This window comes from Cygnus atratus, chromosome 1, assembly GCF_013377495.2.
Source record: "Cygnus atratus isolate AKBS03 ecotype Queensland, Australia chromosome 1, CAtr_DNAZoo_HiC_assembly, whole genome shotgun sequence".
NCBI lineage: Eukaryota > Metazoa > Chordata > Aves > Anseriformes > Anatidae > Cygnus > Cygnus atratus.
The window spans coordinates 85,594,706-85,612,933 of NC_066362.1; the positions used below are offsets into that span (position 1 = coordinate 85,594,706).

Here is an 18,228-nt window from a genome sequence, read left to right on the forward strand (position 1 = left end):
ATGCTTGTAACTGGTGATACTGCAAAACCAAAGCAAAACCTGCAGGCAAGGTGCAGGTGGGCAACAGGGAGGCTTTCTATGCTTTTCTTTCAGTGGTGACACTCAGCTCAGACACAAAGCTCAGAGCTGCAAGCACTTCACGTTCCAAGTGTCAGTGCAGATATTACGCAAAGGCAACACATGAATGTGCCAAGGCACTGCCCAGACCAAGCAGTACACCCCAGATCCCAGAGGATTGATCCATTTAAGGATTCTCCAGAGTGCAGTTTGCAAATGGATAACTACTGCTTTAACTACACAGTCAGCAGAGGATGCAGTACGCAGACCACAGTGAAAGGACTTTCTGAACCAAGGAAAAGTCTGGTTCACCCTCAAAATTGCAGTAGCCCATTTAACAGGTTGTAGTTTGATTATGATTAATAATAATAATAATAATAATAATAAGGGTTTGGTGAACGTGAAACAAAGTTTTTAGCAAAGCAGAACTCATTAATCTCAGGTCAAATAAAAACATTTCCTTTGACACAAGCCAAATCATTCCACTCCATGCATCCCCAGCTGGGCATTTCCTGACCTTCCTTAGAACCCCTCTCTTCTGTCTATTTTCACCCACAGAGGCTGTCTCCAGTTCTGCCTTCAAGCCTTCTCCCTCCTCCTGGTGAGCAGAAATGGGGGACTGGAGTTTCTTGGGCGAGTTCCTCGAGGAGGTCCACAAGCACTCCACAGTGGTGGGGAAAGTCTGGCTGACCGTGCTCTTCATCTTCCGGATGCTGGTACTCGGTACCGCAGCCGAGTCCTCCTGGGGGGATGAGCAGTCTGACTTCATGTGCGACACCCAGCAGCCCGGCTGCGAGAACGTCTGCTACGACAAGGCTTTCCCCATCTCCCACGTCCGTTTTTGGGTCCTCCAGATCATCTTTGTCTCCACCCCATCCCTGGTGTACATGGGCCACGCGATGCACACGGTGCGCATGGAGGAGAAGAGGAAGATGAAGGAGGCAGAAAGAGAGGCCCAGGAGATGAAGAACAGCGGTGACAATTACTACCAGCAGAAGTGCCCCGTGGCAGAGAAGGCCGAGCTGTCTTGCTGGGATGAATCGGGAGGCAAAATTATCCTCAGGGGCAGTCTGCTGAACACCTATGTCTACAGCATTTTGATTCGCACTGCCATGGAAGTGGCCTTCATTGTGGGACAGTACGTCTTGTACGGGATCTTCCTGGAGACCCTGTACATCTGCCAGCGGGCACCTTGCCCCCACCCTGTCAACTGCTACGTTTCCCGTCCCACAGAGAAGAACGTGTTCATCGTCTTCATGCTGGCTGTGGCCGTGCTGTCCCTGTTCCTCAGCCTGGCCGAGCTGTACCACTTGGGCTGGAAGAAAGCCAAAGAGAGGTGCTCCCGGGCTTACAAACCCAGCCCCAGCACAGCTCCTGGCAGACTGGAGTCCGCCCCGCAAGTGGAAAGGGCGCAGATGTACACTCCCCCGCCCGATTTTAATCAGTGCTTGGCGAGTCCCAACGGGAAGTTCATCAGCCCCTTCAGCAACAAGATGGCCTCCCAGCAGAACACCGCCAACTTCGCCACCGAGAGGGTCCACGGCCAGGAGGATGCTGCCGGTGAAGGGCCCTTCATGAAGTCCAGCTACGCGGAGAGCCCAGAGGTGGCCAACGAGTGCGCGGCGCCTGCCTTCCCCGAGAGCTACTTCAACGAGAAACGCCGCTTCAGCAAGACCAGCCGTGCCAGCAGCAAGGCGAGGTCGGATGATTTGTCTGTGTGACTTGTCGCCAGGAGGGATGAGGAGAAGGAGTGGTCTCAGCGCTTCGTAAAACTTCTGCAAAGTGGGCCGCAGACTCTTGCCACTAACCTCTCTCTCTTTTAACGCCCTCTTGCTCCTTCTCGGTGAATGTCATCATCACATTGCAGACACTTCTCACAGCTTACGGCAGGGGCAGCCACTGGACGACGCACTCCTGGAGGCTGAGAAGAAGCACCAGTCTCGAGGTGTGAAGCTCTTGGCCATATTCTCACCATGGGACCCACAGGGACTGGGGAATCGCCATCCTTAGCCACAGACTGGTAGAGCACAGGCTAGCACGCTCCTGAGGCTGCCTGGCTGCCCCAAACGCGAGGCCAGCCATCCACTGCGACGCTGCATCCAGCAGACTGACTGGACCTCGATCCCCCCAGCCCCCTCGCATCTCCTTTGATGTCTGTCCAACACTCGCTACAGCACTGGGCAATTATACCGAGCTGAAGCTTCTCTCACCTGCAGGGAGCAGAAACACAGCGGCGGGCTTTCTGAAAGAAAGACTCTCTCTTCTTTGTTCTCTCTCTTTTTAACCTTCCCTTTCTCTACCTGAGCCCGTATATTTTATACCAGTTTACCTATACGATAAACTCTACTTGAATTTTTTTGACACTGTGCATAGAACTGTCCCCATAGACAGATAAGGACAGCCACGGTCCCCCCACACACAGCTGCTTCGTGTCTAACTTTGGATTCCCTTCCTCATTCCTACCCCAGCACAGCAGGCTGGCCCCTGGGATATCGCTCAGATGATCGGTTGACAAAGACTAGGGAATTTTCCCAACATACTTATGTCAGCAATTTTAAGCAAGGCATCCACTAACAGAAATAGAGATTTTCCTCTGAGAACAGACGTCCACCTAGTAAAAAAGGAGGAATCATCAAGTGGAAACAAAGTGATTTTTCCCCTTCTTATGCTCATCTTTCAAGCAACCTGAATGCTGCTGAAAGGGTGCTGACAGCTGCCAACTCGGGAGAAAAACGTCCTCTGTTTACCTGCAGAAGAGGTACGGCCTGTGTCTTCTCCCTACTACCCTACAAAAAAAAAAAACACTTAAGCATCTTTTGCAAGGAGCAAGAGGCCCTTCCAGGTCCCGCACATCAGTGAGCTCCTGGCTGCTCTCTCAAACCCGCCAGCCACTGCAAGCCACGATATCTGTCCTCCCGGCAAATCTCTGTTCTTCCATCAGGTCATCTTCTTCACTTCTGGTGCACGTGGTGTAAGGAACCACCTATGGACCACTTCTTTCCTCCACCGCAGCCTCCCAGAGCTGCCTCTGGAGCCCAGCACTGCACAGTGAGCCTGGTGGGTGAGGTCTGCAGGCAGCTCCCACCCTAGATACATTTTCTCACTGCAGAGCTGACCTTCCTCTTTTAAAGAGGGATGCCATACAGAGCTAAACTGCTCCTTATTGTTTACCCTGCTGTTGGACTGTGTGAGTGAATGGCCTGGGACCAGCTTGCGAGGGGACCGAGCCATTCCCTCTCTTAGCAGCTGCTGAAAAAGTTTGTGAGTCCTTGCTCCCGTTACACAGTTAGCTTTGGTACAGTTCTCTGTACATATACAAACACAACCACACACAGAGGGGGGAAAAAAACTTTTTTTGTTGTTTGTAAGGTGTTTTATAAACATGTATTTTATAATCCTGAAAAGACCTGTGTGCTCGCTCTCCTTAACATGAGATTTTTAGTCCATTGTGCCTAGGTTTCTCCTAATAAAGTTCTAACTCCATCTCTTCTTGTTGGTGTTTTGCCTCTCGTATGGCTGAGAACAGGCCGCTACCATTGACCCGGCTGCCCGCCAGCCTCTGCTGCTCAGAGATCACAAAAATTCCCACTGCCCAGAGTGGCAGGGATGAGGGGAGAGCTCAGCCAGGGGCATAAATAATAAACACTGGGAAATGATTGATTGACTGGCTAGCAGAAAACCCCTCCAGCTCCCTCTGCACTACCAAGGAAGAACGGGAAGAGCTGGCCGGGGAGCAGCTGCCCTGCCTTGTTGTGACAGAAACTCTCCCTGCTTCCATCCCCTAGCACACCTTTACACCCAGAGCCTGTGCCTCTCCTTCCCATACCCAGTCTGAACTTCATCCCTTGCTCCCACTTTCTGGCTTTCACAGGCTCCCTTCTTCTGACCTCGGGTCCCTCTGGCCACCCAGAGGAAGTGCCCTTCCTTCCTCTCTCCACACGCTCTCCCATCCCGTGGGACTCCGCACACTGGGAAGCTGGAGACCAGTAATGCACTGGGCCCCAGCAGGGGCATAAAGAACCAAACGAAAATTTCACAGGGACACCAGAACAAGGACCTTTAACTGGTGGAAACAGGAGGGACCCTTTAGGATCAGAGGAACCTTGTCTGGGGGTGGCAGGGGTCATTCAGCCCAGAAAAGAGGATGCCATGTAGGCCCCCACTGCCACACAATGCAGCAAGGAGGCAGGATTAGTCCTTAGTCCTATCAGGCCTGGCAGCTTTTAACTGGCATGTGTGCAGCCTTGGGTTGTGCCTGTCCCTTAGGGTGCCACCTTGCTGGGAGAGATGTATTTAATAAGCCAGGAGCTTATTAAAGCATATTCATGGATTTCCCTTTGAAAAACCTGGCTATTAAGTGATATTGCTGCTTCATGGGGCCATTTAGGCACTAACACAGGCCTAGTTTAATAAATTATTCTCAGTTTATGACAAGCAGTGGTGCAAACTTTAAAAACTCTGCACTACAAGCACTCAGAGGGGTAACGACTCCTTGCTGGAGAGCAAGGTACGGTTAAAAAAAGTCTACACTATTTCAGCCCTCCACAATCCAAACATGTTCACAGTTTGGGTTTTGGTGGTCGCTGAGACCACAGGAGGACAACCACACCAGCCCAGCTCTACACACGCATCAAAGCAGGTAATCTCCCTCTGTCACTCCTGCCTTAATGCCTCCCCGGACCCGTCTTCTAGGTATAACAAGTGGCCAATAGTTGATGGATGGACGTTTGCACTGGCTGACAGACCATAAACTTATGACTGGTGGAATCCATTGCCAAGGCCAGCCAGGCTGTCACACCACAGTAGGAGCATATTTACTTCAGCCAGTAAGCGGAGAGGCTGGCCTGTCATTTCAGACAGAGTTTGTGGTTATTGCTTTGTCCCCGATGGATGGATGGATGGACAATCTTTTAGCTGTGACCTAAATCAACATCATATATTAAATTCAGTCCTCGGATAGGCAGTCAGTCTTTAAATTGCATCATTACAAAGACAGTGCTCTGGGGAGAAAAAAGGAAACACCTGAGATCTTTTTATTCTGCATTTGTCCCTCTTTTCTCAAGAGCCTTACCTGCTGGGGTTAGCTCAGTCTCTCAAAACTGTTATTTTTCCAGTGAGCACTGGAATTGCCATTTAACAGAAATACTGTCCCCCGTCTTCACCTCCATGAGCACACCTCAAACCATTCCAGTATTGCCTTCTCCGACTGGTGTCTTTCAGAGCCAGAAGCCAATTCTGTCCTACAGCTGTTTGCTAATCAGCTGTCGAGTCTGAGATGTGAAAACAGAAAATGTGTGTTTCACCAAGCTCTTAAAACAGAAAGACTTAAACCTATTAATGGAAAAGCTATATTTAAAAATATATAGAATGCCAAAACTAACAAAGTAATGAATCAAGACAAGGTCACTCCAGTACCCCCTCTCATTTCTACAAAAAGCAGAGCAAGACAGTTGAGTGGAGTAAGACAAATGAGGGAGATACCTAAAAGTAACAGCTGATGCCCAGCATGCAGGTTGAGCAAGTTGTTTCTTCTTTCAGAATACGTGAGCAAGGCAATACTCGTGCAAACTCAAAGCTGCTGTTTAAGACTGTTAAAAAAGAACGGGTGAAAAGATGCCAGACTACACTATTCTCCTTCAAACACTTTTCCACAAAATAGTGGAGGCCAAGGAATTAGGAAGAACAAATAAATAAATAAATAAATACAAAGAGTAAACGCACTGCATACTCATAGGAATGAGAACATGTTTGACTGGACCACAGGTGTCTCAAGCACAAAGACCGTAGAAATGCACTATTCCAGAAGTCAGCGTAGCATGGCAGAGTCCCAGCAGGAGTGGTGGAGGCTGCCCAGCCATTGGCCTGGGCCTACAGAGGCAACTGCTGTCCCCAGAGGGAACCACTGTCCCCAGGAGCCCCCGCTGCCACCGCCACTCCTTTCCGAGGCTCTCAGCAACAACGCAGTCTTGCCAAAAGGGTGCCCAGAGTCTTTATAAGCACGGGCTCAGCAGAATGAAGGTATGGACAGCTTGTAGTCTCTCTTGTTCTGGGCCCCAAGAGCAGCTGGCACCCAATTTCTATTTATCCAAGCGAGGAAGAATGACTTCAAGAACTGGCATGAAGCTGAGAGGCAGCTGAAGGGATGTAATGCCACTGTTTCAATTACATCCCACTCCTGTTTTCCTCTGCTCACTAAAGTTAACAGGCAAATCTAGTGCTGTTCTTCTGACCTGGTGAACTACCATTCTGTGCACAAAAATCAGAAATTTCCCAGTGGCAAAAACTGATAGAAAAGGGCAACACTGTCTTTACAAATGGCATTTAAAAAAAATTAACAAATAAACCAAACAAAAAAGCAGGCAGCCCTATCCAAGGCTATACTACTAACCTGCAAGATGTTTAAAACAAACAAAAACCCCCCACACAATACATGGGCAGCATGGGGTGTGTAGCTCTGCACCGAGTTCGTGTCGTATCCAGCTCTCAGCACTGAAAGAGCTGGCAGCGCTATGAGGAGCCTCCAGCTGTGATGAAGGCTGTGCTGCAGGAAGAAAAGCCTCCTCCCTCTTTTCCCAGTAAGACCACTAACTGCCCCAAGGACTTCTGGAACCTCTTCCCAGTAGGGATTACAGGAGGGTATCCACGGCTTATGCCAGTTTTTGCACACGCATGTACAGCTTTGAATAAAGCACAACATTTTGGTGATTAGGTTGCCAGCCACAGCAGATGTGCAGATGGACTGAGAATGAGGATGGAAGGAGGCAGCTTCTTAAGACACACGTTTTAGGGGGAAAAACTGTGACTTCAAAGTGTAAAATTAATAGCTTTGCTTTTGCCCTCAGTGTTTGTTGCTTGTATGGTCTAGATGAATAAAGATCTTTCTGGGGACCACAGGAATTGTAACAGCACACACACACGCATATAGATAGATACAACATCACCATGAAAATGTGATGACAGAAAAAGAAAGAGAATCAAATGAGTTTATAACACCCACTTTAGCCAAATAATGCAGAAATTCTTCATTTTTCCTTCAGTGAACATTGTTTTACATTTTTTAAAATGGATTTGCTGAGGCCACATTCACATACCACCACTGTTTTCCCACAGATATTTGAGTGATTGAGTTTGACGGGCAATAGAGCTCTCAGAAAGTGCATGTCAGCCATGGAAACTAAGTTTTAAATTCATATGTACAAATATTCACCCCAGAGGCAGCTGCGTGTTCCTCAAGCCACCGGGAAGCACAAACAATATTGTGTAACCAACCCTGCCAGTCACAAACCAAACAACACACCTCCACGGTGGAGTACATGCCATAAATTCACACCGGAACATGTTTTAAGGACAGTTGTGGGTTATATCAGTCAGAGCAAACATCTGAGAGGCCTGTAATCTGCTAATACTCTGCTGGTGGAAGTAGTGGTTAGCTCAAATGCATATTTGTCTGCCTTTCGCTGGGCCCTAGACACAGCCCAAGGCATGGCTGGGAGCCGCTTGGGAGCTACACGTGTCCCACAAAAGGAGGTGTGGGCACAAGGGATGCAGAAGACCCCACTTTCTTGTCTGCTCACAAAGTCCCCACCAGACGGGTTGAATTTTCCATCAGCCTCTTAATGCAAGCAACTCTCTCCATTTTGTGCTCCTGCACAGAGGGCTTCACAGCATCCTTGCAAGCTCCTACACTTGGCAAGTGCAAAATGTAGCAGAAGCATTATGAAGTACTGCCACTCAGGCATAAAAACACTCCCCAGCCTCTAACACAATTTGCCAAGCTAACGCAGGGCTTCATAGCCTACCTATTCACACAAAGGCAGTGGTCTCTGAATGAATAAAAGTAATCACGTTGTGTTTGCTGGCAAAAAGTATTCCCCCAGAGCAAGCTGGGAAGCAGAACTCTGAGAAGTTGCAATATTTACTTACTCCTTTAAACTTATTCCTGGACCGAGGCCTGTAGGACTGCTACATTAAGCCGTGTTGCTCCCTCAAAGTGGCTACATCTTACTAGTGGATTAGGCAATCCTTTTCTTTTTTCATTTCCGTATTACTCTGGCCTCAACTCCTGCTCGGCTGGCACGTGATGAGCTCCCCTGAGGCTCTGTCTGCAGGAGCAGGGCAGTGGGCGGCAGGGAATTTGGCAGACACCCTGCCTCTTCCCACTCTCTCAGGCCACGTACTCTGCGGTCCTGCTCTTCTGATGCATCCTTAGGCAAGAAGAGCTCTCCATGGACCGCTGTTATTTTTCACGAGGACATCTCCATCTGACAGGGCTGGACCAAAGTGGGAAAGCGTTCAGGGATTACTCCGAGTGGGATTTTGTCACTCACTATTCACACGCAGTAGCTCCTCTTTACCATAAGGTTAATTTAGACAGCAAGGGCAGATGCAGCCAAGCCAGACATCAGTATGCATGGCTAGGGACCCATGAGAGAGTTAAATTTTCTTGTTCACGTTGGACATGAGCCTAACCTTAAAAAGGCATGTCCGTGGTGGTCAGCTATATGACAATATAAAGAGAGCAAAAGTCACATCTAGCGATTTTTCCAGAAACTGGATATGTGCTGCTAGGACATGCCATTTTTAACAGCCCCCCCAGTAAAATCCGACACTCTCATACTCAGCTACACACAGGCTTTCACTAAAAATTACATTACCCACCAGCTCCTACCCTTAAAAGGAATCAGATTAGCAGGGAGAGGCAAGCTTGAGGTCAGAAACTTGCTGCTATTTGTTTGGGTTTGTTTTTTAAGTAAATGCCATGCCAGCTGTTCAGCCTGGGAACAGAGTTTGAGGTTGAAAAGTGCTCTTAACAGAACCGGTTTGATGGGTGCCAGGCTACGGGCAACAAGGCTCAGAAACAAACGTCTCAATTTAGCCATTGCTAAATAATGCTCAGTTTCCACCTGGCTTTTCTTCTAATTCATCCCACATTAAGAAAGCCTTAGGTATAGCAGAAATTACCGTCACCTTCACTGCCTAACATGAACTAACAACCCAAGGGCACATGTGGTTTGTAACTGATACTCCACTGAAAACCAGACTATTTTTCGAATCTGCTTTCCCCTCACAGATCACTAGAACTCTTTTCTCAGCTTTTCTTCCCCTCTGAAATGAGACTTGGGATTATTTTTCCCACTCTGTGGTCTTGTCTTTTCTTAGGATACAGCTAGATGTTCCTTTCCACATTTCTAGTTTCTCCATGTTTCCTTTCGTCTCTGGCTTTTCCGATGCGTCAAATTTAAGGACTTTCTGAAAAGCTCATTGAAGTACCCACTTCAAAGTCCTCAGTAAAGAGGTTCTTTATGTTAAACAGGACTTGGAATAGCCCTCACTGACTCCTGTCGGGCATCTCTGTCTGAGCAAGCACACCACAGGCTCCCCACACAGGGAGCTACCCGACAGACCGATAAGGTCCTCAAAAGCTCACATGGCGACACCTCAACCCTTTTCTTCTCCCCATGCACACCCACTGCAGGGTGACCAGCCCAGTTCCTACAGCACAGACACCCCACCACTTCCCCGAGCACCCTCCCCACAAGTGGGATAGGGGCTGCCACCACCCCGTGCGTGTAGGCCTCGGCGCACAGGCCGACGCCGCCTCATGGTGCCATGTGCTCGCAGCCCCTCAGGCCCGGTGGCTCCAACCCCGTGGGGGCTGGTCCGCTCCCCGAGCTAATCAGAGAGCCGGGGTAGTCACACCAGCCTCACAACCCACACGTCTGTGACAAATTCACTGCCGTCAATGTGCTGCAGTTCATAATGATTATTTTCTGTCCACAGCGCTGCTGTTTGTTTCAATCCATTTAGCAATATTCATTAGCTCCCCACTTCAGATTAGGGTAATTGAGAGTAAGAGATCGCGTAATAAAGTCTTTTAGTAAGGGAGACCTGTCACATTCCCCTCGCTGACTCATTTGTTGACTCTGTCAACTTGCAGTCATGTTTTACCAGGAATCTTTCTTCAGAAACGCTGAACAATTCTTGAAAAATGTTCCGCTGGCCCTTCCTTATGATCTCACTGTCACTGAAGTTATTAAATCAAAAGCTTCTCTTCACATTTACCCTGCTGTCTTACAAGGGGAGGATATTAAACTCCAGCGCAAAAACTGCTTTGCTTCTGACCCTTTGATGACTGAAACCACAGATACCAAAGCCCTAGAAAAACTCACATATGTCAACAATCCTTAAAATAAGTACTAAAAAACAGTCTTAAGACAAAACTGCTGTTAGCCATACCATTGTCTGGGATACTTCAAATTCTTTCTTTCAAGGAATCTCAGTCACTCGCATTAAATGACTCCCAATTGAGACATGAGAACTGGTAGCAGCACAAATACCCATGAAGCAGCGACTGGTACAGCTGACAGCCACATGGGTTCAGAACGGCAACAAGAGATAACACAGAGACCAAACAAGAGGCTCAGACACCCAACTAAAACTTTGGAGAACACCCTCCAGTCCCTACTCCAGCAAGTTGTGCGTGTGTGACAACCAGCAAGACAATAAACCTTTCTTTGCCTGAAATCCATCTGGAAAATGAATACAGCAGCCCTCGCCTACCCCTAAGAAGGTGCTGAGATACTACTGAAATGCAATGGCCTGAGATAGGCAAAAGATGGACATGGGAAGCAGGACAAACAGGACTATGTCCAAAGGTTAAACTCCATGTCTGGAGCTGCAATAAAACACAGATGTAACACTGTGCATGTACCTGTGCACCTTGCATGAAAGCAGTGCAGGACTATTTCCATTTTGAAATAAAAATAATAGCAACATTTTTGCAACCATGATGGGCCATGGATGTAAGGCAAGACCTGAAGAAAGTTCGTATCCTTAATTCAAATAGCTACTAACACAGTTGGAAAAACATCTGAGACTTTGCACATACAAGCCCTTCTGCATGTACTTTGCTAGCTCACAGCCTTCCTTGCTGTGTGCCGAAAAATAATCTGTGTTTGAATGGCCTACTGAACACTCCATGTGAAATTACATCAACTCTGATTCAGCTCAAGCTCCCAGTGCTCCCTCCACAATTCTCCTAATGTGTCAGGACCCAGTTTCAAGTTCATTAGCTTCATGCTTTGAATTATCACCTACCATTTGCAAGCAAATAAATTACTTGCAGTTAACATTTCAACAGCTTTCAAAAAACAGTGAAAACCTTCACAAGATATACAAGTCAATCCTTCCAACACTGTTGCATGACTCAGGTTCCTGCGTGCTATTCTCTGTCTGCCATGGATTTGCTGCATCACCAGGACAAATCATTAGATCTCACAACACTGTCTTTCCTACGCGTGCACTAGAAATCATAATGGCTTCATATTATAAGACTTCATAATCACAGGACTTCACTGGGGAATGGTACAGATTTACAATTGAGAGCTGCTTTGCATTGCATGGGTGGAAGACACTATGAACATATGAACCATAAAGTTAATAAGGAATAAATGTATTTCTTCATTAAAGTCATCGGCTGCTGATTCCTACTGGATTTCTCTTCCAGTAATAAGCAGTATGCACCTCCTTTGTTAATGGATATAAAAAAACATGGTACATCTCATCCCTCTGCTAGTTCTTGATACCAGAAGCATTCACCCTACAGTTCTGCAACACCAGATCCAGAGGCTGCCCAGCCTCTGCCATAATTCAGCTGGTTTTGTGCTTGATTAGGACTGGTGTGGGGAGCCTACTGCTGCTGCCGCCTCTTTACTGATATACACTATCAAGTGTCTATGTCAATCTGATACGCAAAATAGTTTTCCATTTGACCATCTGAAATGTATTAGAGACCTGCCACACAGTTGCAATTAGGCACTGAGATATAAAGTGACAAGACACGATATCTGCTTTGGAAAAGGTCTTATTTAGGCCAATAAAAAAAAGATTTTCACAAACCTGTGGGGAAAAACACGGTTTAAAAAAAGGTTTGTTTTCCCAGGATATGAGAGCTGCAGGACCAAGAATAGAAGGATGAGTTATATGCCTTTCAAAGCAGAGATTTATCACGGAAAATTCTGACAACCGTCAATGTGAGCAATGCCGTCAGGCACCACTTACAATCCACAGCATCTTTGAAACCTGCTGGGGGTTTTTAGAAAGAGCTAAAAATAAATGAAGAAATGCAGCAATTTATACACACACACATATATATTATTGTTCAATAAATAACAGGTGGTCCTGCCAGCAGTGTAAACACAGATGACTCTTGAAAACAGCTAAAAAACACCCAGCTAGGCAGCCCTTCCTAGCCACACAAGCAGCACATTCAGAGCTCTCCTTGAATTCTCCCAGTCTGTAAACCATAATCATCTGGGATCCCGACTCCCTGTCATGATGAGGCCCGAAGACTTCCAAGCGTTTTGATCTCCTTCACCCACTGAATTCACACAATTCCACCCTCCTGAACTCCCGCAGATTGTTGCCCTTCTGAAAATAACACACATGGAACAGCTGGTGGGACCAGAAATGTCTTGAATGTAAATAGCATGGGTCCCTGAGACGAGGTTTTTCCCCTCTTGTAGCAGACTAACCCACCACTTGAGCTGGTCCCCATCCTCAGATAACAAAGAGGAGCATATCCTAAAAGAGAAAAGAGAGTGGGATACTATGGGCAACCTAAAAGGATTCAGACATCCAGTCTGGATGACCACAAGTTGAAACCCAGCAGGTCTGCCACCTGCAGTGAAGGTAAAGAAGAAAACAGGAAGCTGCCCTTGAATCTCAAAACTTAACTTAGTCTTGCAGCAATACAAATGGATAACATCTCACCCCAGCTCCACGTCTCCCCACCCTGCAACAGGATGAAGACACGTCACAGGTTGTACAGCACACACGAATCCTACAGTTTGGTCACTTCTGTACGAGTATGAAAGTGTAACAAAACAGCTTAACTTGCTAGGAACCCACTGTAAGGTTCAAAATGTTCTCTTTGTAGCACCTCTCCTCTGGTTGCTTACAGAAGAGTAACTAGAATCATTTACACTTGCACCATCTCCTTTAACTTCATATCATCCCCAACTTTTTGATATAATATATACTCACAAAAAGCAAAGGAGCTGGCAAAGATTATAAGTGCCAAACAGTTCAGTGCTGCCACAGGAGAGCACATCTGCCGCGGCATCAGAGCACCGAGCCTCGGGATGCAGCAACTCAGCAGCAGCAGCAAGCGCCTGGCAGCTTTCCCACCACACCCAGGACAGCTCTGCCATGCAAACACAGAGACTTCATCTGATGCAGCTGGGAACAGCTTATTGAGCCTGCTTCTGGAGGTTTCTCCTTATCTAAGCCTTCATTTTCCATGGAGAAATCACCCTTTTAAAGCTGACGAGAAAACTGCCCTGCTGTTATGCCAGAGAGGCGCATAATTGAGTCTGCATGATCCCGCAGACTACCAAATGCAGCAGATGGCTGTAGGCCATCCAGTTTAGGATGACAAAGTTTGAACAAAAGAAAAACAGAAGGCAGGGAGTGCATCTTTTGCACTAGGTTACAGAAACCGGGGATGAACCCTCCACAACCAGCATGCCACCCAGCATAGTCTGGTTCTGCTGCTCGCAATGACCAAATGCCTGAGCCTGCAACTTATAAGGAAAAGAGAGGGAAAATCACGTGGTCCCGTGCAAGAGGCACATGGAAAAAACTGACTGTCTGACATGCTGTTCCTCGAATCCAGAGAAAAAAAGACTCTGAAAATGTCCTTATGATGCTGACTCTAAATGCTGTGACTCCAGCTTTCAGGACTGTCTCAAATCACCTACCCAAGTTCAGAACTAAAGTAATGACCGCAAGCATCACACACACCATTTCACTGCTGACCAAAACAAGGAAGGTAAACTGGTGATGTGAGAGCATGCAGGAAAAGTGATGAGATGCATAGATCCATACGCTATACTATGAACCATGCCTTGTGGGCAGGGCTTGGTCTGTGGCGGCATCTAGGAGTTTATTTTTGCCAATTCCACCCCAAAGGATCACAGAAATGAGGAGTGGAGACATTCTTTCCATTTCCCGAGCTGCCTTGCTCACCAAGCAACTGGCTGCAAGGTTTACAACAACAGACAGACTGGAGCAGAGACAAGAGTGATATAGCTCTGTGGGAAGCAATATAGCATACTCGAACAATTTATAAATATTTTTCCACTCTTTTTGAATGCAACACAGACTTACATGCCCAGACTGACTAGCTTATTATAGATGCTGTGGTCATCGATCCTCGCAGGACAGAGATATCATCAAGAGCAACACCGTTGCAAATGGTGAAGACTCTTGTGGCCGCAGTGTAACGAGGTCTGTAATTTTGAACATGAATACTGCACATATCCTTGCTTACATTGCAAGAGTGGAGACCTGATGGTCACAGCACCTGAGATTTGAGTAGCTGCTGTTACTTCAAGACACCTGAGTGAAAAGTAGCACTATTGTACAGAACTGGAGAACCAGCCATGTGAACATTTGCTGGAAAGGCGTATTGGGCAGGATAGTAAAACACCCACAGTTAAGATCTGACCCCTTCTGCTGCACACAGACCCTCCTGGTGCCCCACAAAACTGGGGCTGGGGACACCACACTTGGCATTAGCTGCTCATGCTTGGCTTTGGACACCCACACGAGCCTGGGTACATCACCCTCCTGTGGCAGCCAGCTTCACTGCCACGCTCCCAGTGCAGCTGCAGCCCGTGGTTGCCCACAGCTGCTGGGGAACCTTTCCAGCTCGCTCCCCTTACTGAGCAAAAAGCACTTGGAAAGGAAGCAGAGAAGCCAGAGGCAACACAAGTCTATATTCTGGCCCCTACCATTCAGAACATAAAAGAGAAAAAATAACATCTATCTGAGGGGTGTCCAAATTCTCTTTGTGTTTCTACCATGAGGATTTTTTGTGGTGTCTCTGATATACACCGCAAACAGCTCTAGCCATTTGTTCAGGTTTTCACGTAAACCAAGAAACAATGAAACACTGGAACCTGTCAGGCTAAATTATTTCTTTGGTGGGTATCTTTTAAACACTTCTTAATTTCAATGCATGATGTGGAAAAAAAAATCTAATCATGCTAGTTGGTCTTGAACTTTAAGCAAACAACAGAATAAATAACTTATCAATGTATCAGCCACATAATGACTGTGTGGTTTGGTCAAACTGAAACTCGCTACGAATCACTTTTATTTTCAAGACAATGAAGATGTAAATGCAAGTTTACCACACAGGAGTGTTCTGAGATGCGATCCGTTTGTGGAGCACAATAAAAAGGCAAATGAAAGGAATAGTAATACTTTGCAAAGGTAGCAATCATCGTAATTTGGTTAAATTCCAGCCAGGAGGAAATCTGCACTCTGCTTTCAGAGAGCAAGAGTTCCTGAAACTTGCTTATTTGTTAGAGTTCATTAACTTCCCCCAATGAAACGAAGCTCACCCACAGTGGCCATTGGAATAGCCTTCTGCTCCTCATCTGGTCACAAAAAGCAACAGAAGGGTAAAAATAACAGGTCCTTTGAAAACGTTTCTGTAAAGATAATGCATCTTAGAATAAATTTCTACACAGTTGGACGAAGAAAAAAAAAAGGGCAACACCATTTGCTAAAAAATCGACAGCCGCCTGCTATTTTGGAGAGCTCTCCTCTAATTGCACACGCCTGCTGTGGCATGGTGTATTCTAAAATACATCTCTACAGAAATGCTGCTTGGCAGCAGCCAACTCCCCCCAGGAGGGACACTGCAGTCCCAGTTTTCACAACTTCACAGAAACTGGGGTTTTCTTCCAGCGTAACATTAGAATGGGAACGCAAATAAATGCACTGCCAGCCTCTTCCCTTGTTCCACCTCTGCTCATTTACATCACATCATCTCTCTCTCTCCCTTCTCTTTCCCCTCTCTTAACTACCTTTTCTATTCCCTCTCCACACAGCATCTTTTATTCCCTCGCCCCCCACATCACGAGATTCAGGCCTGATTTCTCCATTTGTTATTTTATTGGCTTCTGCAATAATCTTTTCATCTCTTCTGTGGCCATGCTCCTCTGCTTCACACACTGTATACACTGGAAACTCAGGTAACCCTTTAGGAACAGCACCGCTTCGAGACACCACCGAGATCACCCCATTCCCCAATCTGTAAAGGGATGGCAGAGCTGGTGGCTGTGCCACTCTCTCTGCCTGCACCGCCTCCTCCCTCTGCCCTTTGTGCAGGTTTCCACACTCGCTCCTGCTGCTCCTTCGCCCTTGTCCTGCTCCCTGCACGTGCCAGCTGCGTGAGTCCCTGAACGTGCCAGTCTGCTGCTCCTGCGTCTCCCACCAGAAGCCCATCGAGCCCTGCCTGAAACACCCCCGGGCACTGCTCCTACCAGACTCTGACAAAGGCATCCTCAGAATTCAGGCCCAGGGGATTTCCTATGCCCAGCTCTTCCAAATTATTTATTCACCTTCGCCTTCGGTTTCCATCTGAATCATGCCATTTGGTTTGAGGATACTTGCCTTTAAAATCTGGCAAGCGCTGAGCTGCTGTGGTGACAGGGGCCACATGTGATTTCCCAGCAGGTCCCCCTGAGAGCAGAAAATGCCGAGCCTGCCAAACAGACATTTACAGGCACTCTCCTTCGGACTGCACTGAGCTTCTTTCCCAGCCTGGCGCCTATACCACGTGTATCCACACACGGCTCCTCTTTCTTTCAGGGTCAGCCCCAAGGGAAACATTCTTGTGTCTCTTTCCAGGATTTCTTTAATCGCATTCAGTGGGAAAAACGAAGAGTGGAACAGCTGGGAGCGAGGGAGAGGTAGCTGGGGCAAGAAGGTACACTGGGGACGGGGACAGTGTGTCTGCTCATCCTCACGGTCCTAGCTGGCCCCAGACAACACAAGCAGCACCTGCACTAGCTGCTGAGCTTCTGAATTCAGTGTGGCCAAGCAAACCTTGGTCAGCAGCCACAATGATGGCCTTGATGTTAAGTGTTAGGCATGGCTTTCTGATGCTCTTTCCCCCGCGTCCTTTGGGGCATGCTCTAGGCACCAGTACAAAGGAAATGCAGCAGAAAGCATACAAACAGCAGAAAGGCAACAGACCACTTTGGACCAAGCAGAAAGAGAAAGTGTTGGAAACAGAGGAGGCAAGGCTCTTCCCAAAGGAAGGGAGGGCAGCAGTGGAGCACAGAAGGAACACCTTTACCTTTGTCAAAAACCACAGGCACTTTAGGAGGTCCCAGAGACACCAGCACCTCCTGGCATCAATCTCCAGTCAGGAACTTTCCCTAGGACCTTGTTTACTGAAAACACCTTTTTTGGCCCAGTCTCCACAGCATTTTTTTCATGTGTGGTCTTCCAAAGACCACATTCCACCAATTCCCACAGACAAAGCCAAATGGGAAAATCTGAAAGAAGGATATAGTGAACGCACTGTAATCAGGGCTGCAATTCCCTACGGACAAGTTAAAGAACTGATCTTTACAGGCAATAAAGTAACTGATTCATAGCTTTCACGATCATCCCAAATTTCTGTAAAACTTTCCCTGGTCCTAAATATTCCTGATTTTAAAACTCCTTGGAGTCTAAAAGGAGTTTAAAACTCTAATGTGTTTTAAAGTGCTGGCACCCTGAAAGAGGGAAGAGAAACAGGAAGGAGAGACAGAGAGGAGAAAGGCAACCAGGAAAAGGAGGGCAACGAGAGCTATCAGCGTAGGCATGAAGCAAGGGCAGGAGAAAAGAGGAGCTGGGTAAAGTAGGGATCTAAGCCTAGAGGAAAGGAATAGCGGGGCTCATAACGTACCTATAGAGGCAGGATGGGCAGACGAGGAGGAACACGGTAAACCTTAATAAGTCAAAGTCAAGTAGATTTGGTCTAAGGAACAGGCAAACAGTTTATTCCTTGGCAGAAATACTACTTATGTCAAACGTATGCCTTATGTTTCACCACAAAGCCTTGAATTTGAAGGTTCATAGGAATGGAGGGGACAGAAACCTATTGATTGCTGCTTTATAAAGCCCAAGAAAGGCTTTGTGGATACACAGCTGCCTAGCTCCCACATCTACCAAAGTTATTAGCTACTATGCTAAAAAGATGCTAAGTAGCACAACTGATTGCATCAGCAGCCACTGCTCTCTTCCAGGAGTACCTCGACTGGTGCCACCTGGGCACCTACACTTAAAGAGAACTTGTTTAGCACCCTGACTGTGGAAAAGGCCCTT

General features: G+C 47.2%; 1 protein-coding gene and 1 long non-coding RNA gene across 7 annotated transcripts in view; one reads left to right on the forward strand and one right to left on the reverse strand.

The window, feature by feature from the left end:
* The window catches only part of LOC118245113 (uncharacterized), a 30,303-nt gene extending 22,122 nt beyond the window's left edge, over window positions 1-8,181 (reverse strand). For all 6 annotated transcript variants that reach the window (XR_004777763.2, XR_007708629.1, XR_004777762.2 and 3 more), the window contains exon 1: window positions 7,981-8,181. This is a non-coding gene — a long non-coding RNA (uncharacterized LOC118245113). The remainder of the gene's footprint in view (window positions 1-7,980) is intronic.
* GJA5 (gap junction protein alpha 5) lies at window positions 669-1,778 on the forward strand. The gene has a single exon (XM_035540719.1). The coding sequence runs from the start codon at window positions 669-671 to the stop codon at window positions 1,776-1,778; it is 1,110 nt and encodes a 369-aa protein (XP_035396612.1).
* Window positions 8,182-18,228: the final 10,047 nt, after the last annotated feature.